Source organism: Girardinichthys multiradiatus, chromosome 9 (genome assembly GCF_021462225.1).
Source record: "Girardinichthys multiradiatus isolate DD_20200921_A chromosome 9, DD_fGirMul_XY1, whole genome shotgun sequence".
Classification (NCBI taxonomy): Eukaryota; Metazoa; Chordata; class Actinopteri; order Cyprinodontiformes; family Goodeidae; genus Girardinichthys; species Girardinichthys multiradiatus.
The window spans coordinates 4455444-4471067 of record NC_061802.1 but is presented as its reverse complement, the minus strand read 5'-3'; the positions used below and the strand labels follow the sequence as shown (position 1 = coordinate 4471067).

The 15624-nt window shown below is 38.0% G+C and overlaps 1 protein-coding gene across 5 annotated transcripts in view; it reads left to right on the top strand.

The window, feature by feature from the left end:
• The window catches only part of bcar3 (BCAR3 adaptor protein, NSP family member), an 81491-nt gene that overhangs the window by 23248 nt on the left and 42619 nt on the right, over positions 1–15624 (top strand). For 3 of the 5 annotated variants that reach the window (XM_047375691.1, XM_047375692.1, XM_047375693.1), the window contains exons 5-6: positions 412–526; positions 4921–4974. In XM_047375691.1, coding sequence (XP_047231647.1) covers positions 412–526; positions 4921–4974 — 169 coding nt within the window. Of the gene's footprint in view, positions 1–411; positions 527–4920; positions 4975–10259; positions 10415–15624 lie in introns of those variants that run through there. The other 2 variants (XM_047375694.1, XM_047375695.1) reach the window with 2 other exon arrangements.

The following is a 15624-nucleotide window of genomic DNA, read 5'->3' as shown; positions in this document are numbered from 1 at the left end:
CTTCCTTTCTGACTGGCCTTTTAGCCCACATCATTATAGGACTTGTTGCACTAAGGACAATGATACTCTCTTCCCAGCTTCAGCCAGCATCTTCACAATGTATTTTGCTTTTGTTCTTTGTACCATGTTTAAACAATTATATTCAATCATTCAGGTCACTGAAGGATCGATTTTCCTTTCCAACATCTTGCCTGATTTCCTTTGATTTGCTTTCCATTGTGTACCACAAGGAAACAGTGTGTTGTGTTAGAGTACGCAAAGTTCTAAAGTGGAAGAATGTTGTAAAATATCTCCTATTAAAGTTTGATTCATTGTCAGTCAGAAAAAAAGGTTATGTGTTTTTTTAATGCTGCGACTGTAAATATCTGATTTTAGTTGTATAAGATAATCTCTCCTTGTGATGCTTTCCAGGATCTACTCCACCTATCGGAATATGACCTCCTGGAGCTTGGCGTCCACAATCACCTCCATCGCCTACACCTCCTGACTTCCCTGCACCTCCTTCAAGAACGAGAGAAGAGAAGAGGTACTCCGTGTTTATTCTACAGAAACTCAAAGACCAGATTTGAGTCCCTGTCTGCCCAAAGAGTAGACAGGCGGATGGAGAGAGATAGCATTATTGTCATGTAAAGACGTGCTTATGCCTTGGGGTTCTGCTGAAGGGGAGAGCGTTGTCTTGCTGAGAACAGTATGGCTTAAACACACACACACACACACACACACCTATAAAAGTGATTAAACCCAGCAGGACTGCAGGCCTCAGCAGTCTTCCGTCTTCTACCCCACAGCTTTAGGTGACACACAGTGAGACAAACAGCTTTGTTTGCCCAGTTTCCCGTGAATTACACTGTAAAGTCCTGAAGTTGTCCTAGTGACAGAGTCATGTGTGACACTGCTTTACACAAAATGATTATAGTTAGTGTTTCAGGTCAACACAGCTGTTGGCAAACAAGATTAAAGGCTGACATCGTCTAGAATGGAGATCCAAATTAGCAATTCACAATCAAAACAATGCAGTACACTGACTGCATCACCTCAAAAAACACACCATCTTCCTTGGCTGTGCTTAACATTATTCAGAGGTCATACACACTGAAGAAAGCAACTACTTTAAAAAGTCTCATATCTCACTGTCAACCCTGTACTTTTCAAGCCTTACTGGACTGACGTGACTTATAAGAACAAAAATATACTTCTAAATTCTTCACATTTAACATTTGTTAGAGTGACCATGAGTGTGGTCAGATTACATTTGTTATTATTACATTTCTCTTCTTGGGTGGAAATGTTCAAAGATGGGAGTGAAAATAGGAGGACGGACGAAGCCATTGAGATTGTCTACTTGACATTTAAATGCTCAAAGAAATAGGAGACTAGGAGATGTAGGGAATGTTCTTTGAGATTCATAGGAGGTCCTTCAGCAACTAAGCAAAGGTTTAGGGTCCTTCTGATCCAGTTCTAGAAACCTTATCAAGAAGGAGACATTTTAATCTAGTCTTAAAAGAGAAATCATGTCAGCTTGATAAGGGTCAAATTTAGATCTCAAAAATTATTCTAAACATAATTTCTTATTTAACTTGAGGTAGTAACCAGAAATTTGCTTAAGGATGCAGGTCTGAAAATTATGATTTTACAGATTAACTGTGGTTGCATTGCAGGAGCCTCGATCTCTTCCATACTTTGTGTGTAAATGTGCCAGGTACTTTCCTTGTTGGCAGACATTAAAATGCAGCAGTCCAATTAGAGATGCTTCAGTAACAGCAATTGCAGGGTAAAAATGGCTCGACCCACTCATACAAGCTCATACTTCACACATATTTGAGGCCTTTTGGTTTTTCTTTCTGGTGTTGCTACAATGGTGCATATTTATCATGTTTAAAGGATTAACTGTAAAAGTATCATGGGTGTTGGTTGCTAAGTAGCAACAAAGAATGGTTTCAAAATACCACACGTATTAGTTTTGTTGTTTTTGTGTCCTTAGTTGAGAAGTAATTATCCCAAAACCCTAGCAATAGGACCAATCAGAGACAATTGATTGAAAATACTTTTATCTCTCAGCCTCTAATTTGTGTCATGACCTGCAACATTTTCAGTTGGGTGTGAGATGACATAATCATCCCTAAAGGCAAGCTTAATTTTAGCTGTTGATGATTGTCTAAAGAAAAGAATCCAAAGCTCACCTATGATAACAAGTTTAAATATTGAATATTATTTTCACATCCCTGAACTGTAGTGGTGTTAGACATGAATATCCAGATACTTTAACCAATACATTAACACATTTTTCCTAAATCACCACAAAGACTAACCTATAGAATACTTACCGCTACAAACTAGTGCAACGTTTCCAGGGAGAAAATAAACTACTGACATATATTAGTATTATTGTCATTAATTATCTTAAATCACAAAACTTTTAAGCACAGTAAGTCTTAAGCTAAATACTTCATAGAGTTTTCCTTAAAAACAATTGTTTCTAAATGATGTAGTAAAATTGACATAATCTTTTCTTAGGTTTAAAACTGGCTAAGATGTGTAAAAAGCCTCAAAAGGAGTTATTACTGCGTTATTATTGCAGTGCCATAATGCGACAAATTTAGAAAAATCCACCCTTTTAAAGTGAGAACATTTATTCAGTAGGGAAATAAATACCACTGAAGCATGATTAATGTAAACTTTACACGTTTACACTAATCCGTGTCAAAAAAGTATTCAATGACTTTTGCTTTAGTACAGTATAAATGTGACGTGACACAGACGCTCATTTCTCTTAGCCAATCTTCAAAACAGGACCAACATGAGAACATGCCATTCAATAAGGCACAGCTGTGTTGATCTTCAAAAGTCATGAAAATAGCTAGTTGTCAAAACTTGTGAATACTGTATTCAGATTAATAATTAAAAAGTTTAAAACGACGAATTTGTGACAAACAAGGCTGTGTGAGGACCCAAGTTTACCCTGTGACCACACACTAAGTAGGATGGGAAGGGAGGTAATACAAATCTCCAGAGTGTACTGTTGCAGAACTGCTGCAAACTTTGGTGTGTGATTTATGGAATTGAAACATTTTTTAATGATTGAAACACATCTTTACCAGTAGGGCCAATAAATGTAGAGGACACAGTACATGGTACTCATTTTGCATGCCGATATCCAAATCCTGGCAGCTATTGGTCCGAAAATACTTTAGAGATATTTCCAGAAATAGTTCTGGAATATTTTAAGTGAAACAAATCCAGAGCGTTTACCAAGATGATGTGTTACTCCTGGCCAAAAATCAGACTGACGTTGGTTGAACTAAAGCAGAAAAGGCAAAATAAAAACGCAGCAACCAAAATATCTGAAGAAAATTTGCTGTTTGAAAGAAAATTGCTTCTGTAAACCACAAATTGCTTCTCTCTGTGTGTTAATGTTATTGTGCAGAAGGTTGGTTTGTTTTGATCTCTGGCACCCTTTCTGTGCAGCACATCGGTCAGTTAGGAGAGGATTTTTCTGTACTGCAGACATTCACAAACAATCATCATCAGAGCCGGCACAAGCACAATAAGCTGCTGCTTAGGGTCCCCAAAACATCAAGTGCTTAAATTTTAACACAGACCATAAAAAATGTATATATTTGTTTAATAAGAATGAGAAAACTATTAAGTTTGATTTGACAGTTTTAGCATAGATAAATTAAAAGGTTTAAATAATTAAAATTTTAAATTTAAGATTTAAAGGATTAGGTAAGTTTACTTTGTAAAGGTGCAAAGAATGATTTTCATAGTTTGATAGATGTGTTACCATAGTAACAGTCCAATGCTATGAGTTTAATCTTTTCTCTGAGCTCGGTGTGTTCACAAAAACATGTCAGCAAATAACCATTTATCCGTGATTGCTTTCGATTCAATTTAATTCTGTTTGTTTATATAGTGACAGTTCACAACATGTCGTCTCAAGCACTTCACAAAGTCAGTTCAGTCATACAGATTCCAGGTCAATCACATACATTCCAACTTATCATAGTTATCAAACAATACAGTCAGGTTCAGTTTATTGTTCAAACTGGGTAAAAACTATTTCTATCCAAGGAAACCCAGCAGATTGCATCCAGTCAGTGACTTTCAGCATTCACTCCTCCTGGATGAGCATGTAGAGACAGTTGCTTGCTTTGTGTTATTGTCTTTGTAGCAATCCCTCTTACTGAGCATGCATGTAGCAACAGCAGAAAGAAAAACTCCTCTTTAACAGGAAGAAGCCTCCAGCAGAACCAGGCGCACTGGGGGTTTGAGAGAACAGAGCGTATACACAGAAAGAACACTAGAGCACTGCTTTCAGGAGTACTTTCTATGTGAAAGGAAAGTAAAACATTAAAGGCAGTAGTAGCTCTTTTAGTGGCTTCATCTAGTAGCTCTTTTAGTGGCTTCATCTAGGAGAGAACCACAGCTAAGCAGCCCACATTAAATCTTACTTGGACTGACACTGATCATCATATCTTTAAACGCATTCTTCTTATTTAAATGTAAAAAATCATTTTCCTGAGACATCTTTTAAAAAAGCTGCACGGTGGCACGGTTGGTAGCACTGTTGCCTTGCAGCAAGAAGGTCCTGGGTTCAATTCCCAGCCAGGGGTCTTTCTGCATGTAGTTTGCATGTTCTCCCCATGCATGCGTGGGTTCTCACCGGGTACTCCGGCGTCCTCCCACAGTCCAAAGACATGCCTGTTAGGTTAATTGGTCTCTCTCTTAATTTCCCTTAGGTGTATGAATGAGTGTGTGCATGGTTGTTTGTGTGTTGCCCTGCGATGGACTGGCGACCTGTCCAGGGTGTACCCTGCCTCTCACCCATAGACTGCTGGAGATAGGCACCAGCTTCCCTGCGACCCACTATGGAATAAGCGGTAGAAAATGACTGACTGACATCTTTTAAAACCTTTTCAGCGAGGACCCATCTGTGTGGACATGATTTGGAAACCCACATCAAGCTCAATCCAGGTGATTTGGAGGTCATGTAAAAACAAGTTTGTGCTTTATCTTGAGTTTGTCTTTGTCCTCACAGTGATGTTTCATCCCACAACCTTTACATATTGTCGACACAGAATGAGATGGGACAATCTCAACACTATCAACATGACCTAGAGTTATTACGGAGTGTACTGTCAACATTGTTCTTTACTTTTTGTCCGTACACCAACTATGCCATCATCATTCAGCTGTAGTCTCTCATATTGCTCATATCAGAACATCTTGATCCTTGAATAAGACTAATTTAAAATAGGAATATTCTGAATAAGAAAGTACATTCTTCCAAAATACATTCTTCCAAAATATCCAAACTCTCTTTAATTTCGTTAAATTTCAGCTGATGAGGCTTGGTATTTAGATGTTACTTCAAGGCTGTTGTGAGATATGTACTGTTGCCAGTTTTGTTTTAATGTTCACAGGATAGTCGACGTAGCTTCCTGTAAAAACATGATGCATCTTGAATAGCTCAGATGCAATCACACAGAAGTGTCTTCTGTGCAAAAATCATCACTGTCATTTTGTGTGAGGATTTTCATCCACTTCCTCTCCTTGCTTAACTCTTCACATCTAACAACCACAGAATACCAAGTAATTTTCCTTTTCAGAATGTCCATACATTTGTGTATATTTACCAAAACCTGGTGCTTCTTATTAAATGTTTTGTTTTTTTTAAACTCATAAATTTGTAATTTATTCAGTATGTTGAATGTTGCATGATTAGTACATAAAACAGGGAAGTGAAATTAATGTTATAAAAGATGTAGTGCAGTTTTCTTCACAATTTCTCCATTTGTAATTTGGCTGTAATTTAAATAAATGTCCCGCCTTTCAGAGCAGTGGAAATAGATGGCACACATATTACCCAGGATTCTTTTTGCTCAGGTAAATAAAAAAATCCCAGGTATTTGAATTCCAGGTATTCCTGTGGAAAATGGACTTATGTGAATCGCATGCAGTTTCTGTGCTGCATTTATATTTCTGTGTTTTTCTGTCATGATGGTGTTTTTGGACAATGAATAATAAGGTTGAGGAAAAACTTTTTTTAAACTCAAGAAATGCGATAAATCTCATCTTACTGGTCCTCAATAAATATTGAACAAAACATTGTTTTTTATGGCCAGATCTGTTTCTTCCCAACTCTGATGTGGTGATAATGAGTCCTGATCAGGAGCCGACTGTGGATCAGTAGGTAGAGTAGTTTTCTTGTAATTGGAAGGTTGTGGGTCTAATTCCAGCCTCCTCCTTTTACATGTCAATGTGCCCTGGGGCAAGGCACTTAGCCCCCAAGTTGATTTCACAGAAAAGCATTCTCTCTTCTTGCTCCTTGAATTGAGGAATTTAAACCTACTTAAAAACATTTTCTGGTTAATCTCCATGTTGCAAGCAGAAGCAGGTTCATGAAAGCAAAAGATAAGACAGTTACAGAAATGAGAAGAGCCTTATTAAATTAGTTTTTTCAGGTGAGAACAAGCTTGCACAAGCACAAGAAATCGCTTTGATACTTCTGGTGCAAGACATTGTACATGCATACCACATGTAGACGTTTGTACTTTTGTACAAGGTCTCTTCAAATGACTTTGAGGTAATCAGGTGACTAATAAGAAATTCCGGCATACAACTTTTTCTCATTAGCTTAAGGCTGCAGGTTGCATCATTTATAGATATAAGTAAATGGACTTGCCTTATTAAGCAGTTGTGTGCAGTTAATTATTATTGGTGCAACTACTGTGGATTAACTGTTGACACTGATATACCACAGACATTTTCTCTTCATCAGAATTAAAGTTACATTTCACAAGCTGAAACACACTTTCAAACCTTTTTCCTTTTTATTGAAGGAATGAGCAGTAGTGCCTTACACGTGTTTGCAGGACACTCTTTCTTGATCGTTGACGTGCACATTGGAACACAAGCATGGATCTATATACAGATCAATTAGAAGGACGGTGGAGTAGGAGAGGGAGGAAGGAGACGATGAGTCCAAGGAATGAGGGGGGGAGAAAAACAAGACAAGAGGGGTTAGTGGATGATATCAGGGTGAGAATGTTCTGTGCAGACTTTATATCGTCCCTCTGAGGGGTCAGAACAACTGTTTTAAACATGTTGACAACCTGAATACAAACTGTTAAAAGCTGGTATTACACAGCTCTAAAGATATACCTATTTATTAAATGGTTTGAGGGAAAACATGTGCCCTGGGTTGTATTGGTGGCTAATGTTTGCTCAGATTGGACCACCTGCTTCAACTAGTTGAGCAAAGCTTGTGGGCTTGGCTGGAGAATTTCTGGTAACTGGAAGTGCAGGAAATGTTTTTTCTGGTATGCTAAGATCCAACACATGTAAAAGACAAAAAGAATAACAGACACACTTTGGTTTGGAAGTCATTTTAGAAATAAGTGGTAAATAAAGCCTTGATTTACAGCTTAATCCTCAAAAGACAGCAGATGTTATTAAATTAGTCAGTTTGACTGAATTTACGGGTATTTGGATTTCGTGTTAAGTTGATTTAGTGTGGGGCTCTGCATCTAATTTAATAACAATAATAACAATAATTTAGTCACACACAGTAAGGAGATTTTGTGCCCTCAAGATCTTTTTATATTTCTAAACAGATGTTTACTAGAAAACTGTCTGTATACTTCATATTTCTTGATAAGCTTGTAAAAAAACAACCCATACCTCTGGAATTACAAACTGCTTTTACAAATTCACACTCTTGAACAATGTGTGAACTTTAAATTACAAACTTAAAGCCCTAAGAAATGTTATTTTGGTCAGTAAGTCAAACATGTTCCATCTATTAAAATTGTAGAGTTTGTTTAGATTGAATTTAAGTCAATTTCAAGGTGCATTTTTCAGGTTTGTAATCACTCTTTACTTCACTTCTATATACCCATCTATACTGCGGAGGGACCTCATTTGGAATAGCATGGACATGCCCAGAGCATCTTTTAAGGAATGTCTTGTTCCTTTGCCAACAACTTGATAAGAGCTTTAACCATAACGACACATGTCAGTCACTTCTGAAGGATTATACTCCCCATCCTAACGACCCCCGCCTCTTCTTTTGTTTTATGTATTTTGGGAAGACTCAGGTGATTCAGGAGAAGATTACAGATTGTACTTCTGACTCAGTGTGCAGCTTCTTGGAAATACCACCCTTGCAGACACAAAAGATGACAGAAATGATCACATGTCACTGTTAAATTCGGCAGAGGTTGACTCAGAGAGAGGAAAAATGCAAATCAGGTTCTGATGTATGTTTTTACCTGGAAACAATCCTTAACCTGTTGATTGCAACTCCAACTTCACAGGCCAGTTTGATATTTACTGTGTCTCACTGGGAGGAGTAGTCATATTGCAGGCCAAAAGCTGTGGGTATAATTCCAGCTTCCTCCTGTCACATGTCAATGTGCCCTTGAGCAATGCACTTGATCTAATAGTCAACCTTATCGGTATCTGCGTATCGGTGTACCAGTGTGAGTGTTCTCCGGTAATGAGTGCAGCTGGGCGAATGTGGCTGTAATGTTGTGCTTTGAGTGGTTGGTATGACTAGGAAAGAGCTTTATAAATTCAGCCCATTTACCATTTTAAACGGCACTAGCATCTTATATCAAAAAGTTGTTTTTTAAATAAACAGGTATACAGAATTTTGTGCTGTATCAGAACAAAAACATTACCTTCAGCTGCAAGCATACTGTTTAATATTTATTTCATTCTTTAATATATCCCTAATGATATGATCCCCTGGTAAGGTCTGAGAAAAGACAGGATTTATCAAATAATATAAAGTTCATCTCAAGTCATATACCCTAAACTTCCTTTTGTTAACAAGCCAATTGAAAATTATTTTAAATATTTGCACTTTTTGGTCAATTATTACTTGCCAATGTGCAGCACATCTAAAACCTTTGCAAACTTAAACAGACGTTCAGGATTTATTTGTTTCATTCAAGCAACCTTTAGTGTTTTATGTTAGAATCTGTTGTGTTAGAAAGCTAATATATTTCTCTGAAAACTGCAAGAATGAAAAATCAAGTGGAAAGTGATGTTAGTGAAATTTCAGCTCCCTCCTAATTCTCTAACAAATTCAAGTCAGGACTCTGGGCCACTTCAAGTGTTTAACATTACTTCCAGTCAGAAGAAACATGTTGGCCAAACCAAAAGACTTTTAACCTAAATCTGCCAGGGGTATGAACAATTATGGGCTTAGCCAAATCTGAGCCTTCTGCTGCCTTTTCATTGTTTGAACACCGGGTGGCACTGCAAAAGACAAAAAACAGATTTTATTTAATCTATTCTCAAAGACATAATCTTACAGTGACAGGTTATCTGATATATGTTTGAATTTAGAAATAAAATCATCATTTTACAGCCCTGACTCACCTTGGTGTCTTACCCGATCTGAACAAATGTAGTTTTTCTACTGAACATCAAATCCATGTGTGTAACAGTTTGTATGTCCTAAGTGGGTCATCGGATCATCTTTAGTTTTCATTGCAGCAGGATGGGTTTGTTGCATTGTCTGCAGGATAACCCTTGCACACACATGCACGTGTCTTTGTGTTATCGACTCCAGACAATACAAAGGAACAGGAGGACAAAGACAGGAGAGGTTGTTGTCCTGAGGGTTGCCAGCACTCCAACGAAACACACACAACGACACAGGAAAAGCTCATTCGTTTTTTTCTCCTTTACGCATTAAATGTTAGATGTTAAAAGAAGCATTCAATAAGACTTTAACCCGTAACACTGCGCTGATTTATGTTTGAGCAAATATTGAGTCAAATATCTTAACCTCATCAATCTTGAGATTACCTAAAGTTCCTCAGACATGTCACAACCTCACTGAGATTAGGTTGTTGTGCTCCTTTCTCCTCTTTGCAAATAGCAACATTGAGTCACTTTTAAATCTTCTTTTTAGCACCAGACCAGTTGGTGTTGTTTGTGTAAGAGGCGCGAAACAAAAGGACACGGTGCACGAAATATGAGGCTGTGCAGGAAACGCACAGGAGAGGAGGTGAGTGGATATAGGAGGAGGAGGGGATGGTGGTGGAGAAGAAGTCTGTGGGAGTCTGAGTGAGTGCTGGGAGGCAAGAGTTTGGGTTGATAAGACACAACTCTGCCAGAAAAAAAAAGAAGGAAAACTCCGAAACACATAGGAGCAGGAGGAGGAGCTGGATGCTCGCAAATCACTCCCCAGGGAGAGGAGGAGGAGAAGGAGGAGGGACGGGCTTGTGATTGTGCAGTGCTACTTGTTGTTGCCTGTCTGAAGGAGAGTGAGTGTTGGACTTTTGGCCGGTCAGTGACTCGGTCTTGTACACTTCCTTCAAACGTATTCCTTTTCATACTTTGCAAAACTAGGAGCTCAGTAGAAGCAACAATCCAGCAGAAGACGCATCGTTTACAGGTAAGAATGATTGGACACTTGTGCTCTCAGACTGTATGCAAAGGAATGAGTGAAGGTTAATGCTGACATCAGTACACACCTGATGCAGCAGTCCGAATATTATTTACCAGATTTAGTTTTATGTGCTGTTGATTTTTTTAAGTATTTTGATTTGATTACATGTATGTTACTCTATCCCTCTAGTTAGCAACTTGAAGCGAGTTACATTTACTCTGAGAGTTTTGTGAGCAATAAGTTGCCATCCCCAGGCGATGGGTGTTACTGCGGTCTTTGAGATTGTTAGCAGTAATTGTTGAATTCCCAGCAGGGCATAATTATATCAAATATAATAGATACGCTCAACAGCCTGGCTCATGTCTGTAGTTTCCTGTCAGAGTACATTAACTGTGTAAATATTTGTTTATTGCTGACATGTGACGTTGATTTTATTTTATTTCTTTTTAGAATTGCTGGCTTTTTATCAGATTAACGTTTGCTCAAACGCACGCAACGTGGTCCACATTTGCACTCAGATTTACTCTGACAAGTTGACTCGAACTCAAACTCTGACCTTCCAGCATTGAGAAGAGATCTTCTAACCTTAAGCTTCAGATCAGATGATGACACAGGCAGACGTTGTGTTGGTGCAAGACGTGTTTCATGCAGAGAAACACGTGTGCAGCGTTTTTCTTCAGACATTAGTCAGTGTCGTGTCTAAACTGCGTTGCAAGATTCAGCATTTAAATAATACTTGCAGTGGTAGTTTAAGTCTTCTGTTGTTCTTCTGGGGTCTACAGTCATTTTAATTAGATTGTATTCCAGCAAGTTGTCAAGACTGTCTGACCTGGTGATTCAGTAGATGTGGTTAAGCAATTTTACATTTTCCCAACACAGATATACTACCTTATATGCTTTGGATATAAACAAATAGAAACACATGACAGGATTTACATGGGTCACTTTACCTTAATATGTGGAGATAACATTGTTATGCCTTCTTGTTTGCTGGGTATTTCACCGTCTTTCGTTGTTTCATACCCTAGATTTGTGGTTCTGAAATGGTGCCATGTACCATAGGATGTTTCATTCCAACCAAGCTTCAGTTCGCACCAACCAGGGGGCTGCTTCCTACTCACTTTGACACCCAACAATTAAAAGAACTTTGTATATTCTGGCCAAAGTCTACTGAGAGAAAGTGTGGTTGCACAGCAGAAGGTTTCTTAGTTATTTTGGTTTATTTACTGGTCCAAACAGGGATCAGAACCAAACAAAATGAGAATAGACTGCAATGCAAAGTTTTCAGCATTAAATTAAATTATATGTAAGAGTTCAGCTTTTTTATTTTTATTTCTATGCAAAACTTCAAAAAATATTGGACTACAACTGGAAATCAACTCCTATGGTATAGATTAACTACATGCATAAAAAATGGTTTATTTGCAGGTAAAAATAGAAGTAGTAGAGATAAAATGGTAATGTGTATAAACAAAGTGGGGGATTTTTTTCCAAAGGCCCATATTGACTTGATTGTTGCTGTGCTTACCCAGAAAACTAAGTAACATGGCTAACAGGCAATAGTTTTAATCAATAGCACAGTTTATAATGAATGCTGTTATAGCCAAACTTTGACCTTGCAACTTTAATTCGTAGTACAACTAGATTACAGAAGCTAATTTTGTAGCTTTTGCTAAGATAGGTTAATCACCTTTAAACCTGACCTAATATTTTTACCCAAACATAGAAGTGGTGTCTTTTTTTAAATGTTCAGCTTGCTATAAAGCATGAAAATGGGTGCAGGTCATTTTGTCTCCTTGCTATCCCCTCCTTTTGTAAAGGATTTGTTATATAAAAAGGATCCACTTGCCATAGAATATTTTATATAACATGTCTTTTTCTTCCAACCCACGGGTCATTCAACACGCTGATCGATAGGTGATGATTTAGAGTTATTTTCACTCCAAAACATGAATAATGTACCAGCAAGAGGACAGTTACAGTTGTTTTAGCTAAATAGATCATAATCTCTTATGGTTCATTAGAATCAACTGGCTCAAATGGGATTCCACAACAGCCACAGTCAAGGGAATCAGATGTGACATAAAATCTTTAGAAAATATTATCCAATTAAATTAACTTATAACATGTTTGTATATACTGTTCATGTTTTTTCCACAGGTACAAATAAGGATCACATTTTATCCCTGAGATGTTTGGAAACACGGCGGCTTGGTTTTAGTATGAGAAGTTTTTAGGATTGTTTAGGATTCTTGGAGACACTGAACAAGACACAAAACTAAAGCATATAAAAACTAGCATTATCAGTCTCTGCATATCAATCTCTGGTTCATTACACCCTTATCAGAATGTTATTTTATGAAAACAAGGACTTAACCTTTGACTACCAAGACGACAGCTGGTTCTGACCTCTGTATTAGTACAAGCAGCTGTGGAAGTTAAATTTAAGAAAACGTTTTCTGTTTTAGTTCTGTATTTTTCATTTGTGACAAACAGCCAATCCCTCCAATCCACATAGAGCTCTGAGCAATTATCCTCATTTTAATGTATCATCTTGCTTGTATTTATTGAAGCACAGCTATGAGATGTGACTATAATAGATTACAGTGAAATGGTCTCAAAGTGGTTTTACTATACAGCACATCTTGCTTCAGTTGACCCTGTGGGATTTACTAGCTCAAAGTGGGGTCATCGGTGACTGTATGTTGACGTAACATTTTACACCCCGCAGGCATGCAAAATGAATTCACACGCTGAGTGAAGTTAGGTGTTAAAGGGTGAGAAAGTGAGAGAGATGGACAAGCCAACAAAGATTTTAGAAGCATGAAATGGCAGCTACTGCTGTGGGATTTAATACCGACCTCATTAACATGTGACACACAGACTTCACACACACACACAGACACACACACACATGCTGGTGGGCCCACGCACAGAAGAGCGCAGTAGGACACCTCTCTCTCTCACTTCAACAAAGACTGGCTCTACACAGCCGTCATGTGACAGTCGTTCCCATTGTTCACTTCTGGCCAGGGGTGGTTTTCCTAATGCACTGGTGTGTGTGTGTATGCGTGTGTGTGTGTGTGTGTGAATTCAAGTCTTCGCTATAGCAGGAAAACTCTTTAAGCCAGGGAGAGGAAACTGCTCATTCCCAAACATGTTGTTTGCATTCGTCCTCTCTATTGTGTGTAATGATAGACCAGTGCTGCCGCAGACCTTTCATCTAAACTGTTGCGATTGTGAAAAAGATATAAAGTATGTTAATGGTCATTTTTGTTTCTTATAGCCTAGAATACTCCAATACCCGCAGTTTGTTCATATGAATTAAATGTGAAGAACCAAGCAGTTCATAACCACCACTTTAGGGGATTAAGGAAAGTGCTTCTTGTGTCCTGATTGATGTTTATTGTCAGCTACAGACGTGGGGAGGGAGCCTACTATCAAACAGTTGGACTGAAATCAACTGAATGTTAAAGCAAAGTTGTGTCTTTAGGGCTGTGAAAAATAGATACTCCTTTAAAATAAACGTGGGAGCAGATTTATTGTCACTAATCTTCTATAATGGGTCGCCGCTCATTTATGTTTATACTGCCATTTCCTCTTCCTGTTAATCTTCCCACCCAAGACCTTGTGTGTCTGTGTTCATGAGTGTGTCTATGTGTTCCCAACCCAAGGCCTTCAGCGCCGGTGCTGACAGAGACCCAGAATGTTTTTGTCTAGTGTGCCATTGCCAAGGAGATGCATGTGATTGGTTGGAAATAGTCTGCGACAAAATTGATGCTGTGCAAGTATTCTTTAAAGTCTGGTTCAGGCCATAGAACTGGATGTCTGCATGACCCACTGCAGTACTTTGCATTAGTTGTAAAATCACTACTATTTAATGTATACGTTTGTTCCAGCGAGCCAGTCCTACTTGTGAGTAATTTTGGTCTCTGTAAAGTATTTCAATGGCTATTAGTTGATTTTTTTATCTGTGTTCTACCTGACTATGACATCTTTTGTTTGCAATTTGTGCTAAAAAAAAATAGGAAAGTGTAAAAGTGGGTGGCAAAAGAAATTTAGGACTAAATGAGCACATCTGTAGCAGATGTGCATTCATGTCTTTAAAAAACTTTTTCAAAAACTCCAGCAAAGAACCCGGAGATGATTCTGTACTCGATCACATCACCAGGTTTCAGCTTGTAGTTCTTTGCTAATTAAATGTTGGATTTTAATTTAGTTTTTGGTATTTTTTCAAAGATTCAACAAAATAAATTGAAACATATTGCATGTCTGTGATGGACTGTTAGCCACAAACTCCTCTATTTTTTTATTGAAGTCAATTTTAAGCGCCATGTGAGACGAATTAAAGGAAAATAATTAGCTGATATCAAACTTAAACTGTGTTACTGAGCTATTTAAATTTTTACTTTGTATCTAATCGACAAGGCCAACGAGGAGGATTTTCTGTAAAACCTGACCTGCTTCTATAAGATTGAATGTGAACATAACTACCAGTTTTGTACCAGTAAATATTGCAAATAATTCCAGTCATTATTTATTAGTACAAACAAATGTTAAAAATTGGAAGAAAATAAGATTTTTTTTTTCATTCTTTGGATAATGATAATAGCAGGGCTGATTATGTCTTTAATTTAAAATATGATGAAGCTGTGTCAGCAAATACCAGCACTGTTTCCTGTATAGCGATGTGACTGGAAGCTGAACAGCTGCTGGGAGCAGAGGATAAATCTTTGAAGGAAAAGGGGTAGGAGTAAAATAAGTGTATCATGAGAGCCAGAAGGCCAAAGAAAAGAAGGAGACAAAAGTCAGGGCAAAAGAGGAGCTGATGTGATGGACAGAAAGTGATAAGCAGATGACGTCTATGTGGAAGGGGGGGACACGGCACTAAAAGAGAAAGATGGATGAGCTGGGATCGGGTCAGAAAGAGAGAGGAGCGGCTGAAATGAGTCTGAATGTGAAATAAATTACATCTGAGGATAAGTGAATTATGAGCCGATCCATTAAAGGAGGGTTTTTTTATGCACTTGCCTTATAATGACGTCCTGTAGCATGCATAATTTATTCTAAAGCTAAGTATTTATGTGCTTGCTATGTTCTTGTCTGCTAACTCGGTGAGAGTTGATCTTTGTATGCACTACAGGGGGAGGTTGTGTGTCTGGCAGATGGTCAGTACCACACACACACAGCTGAATCCCTTAGGGTCATATAATAGG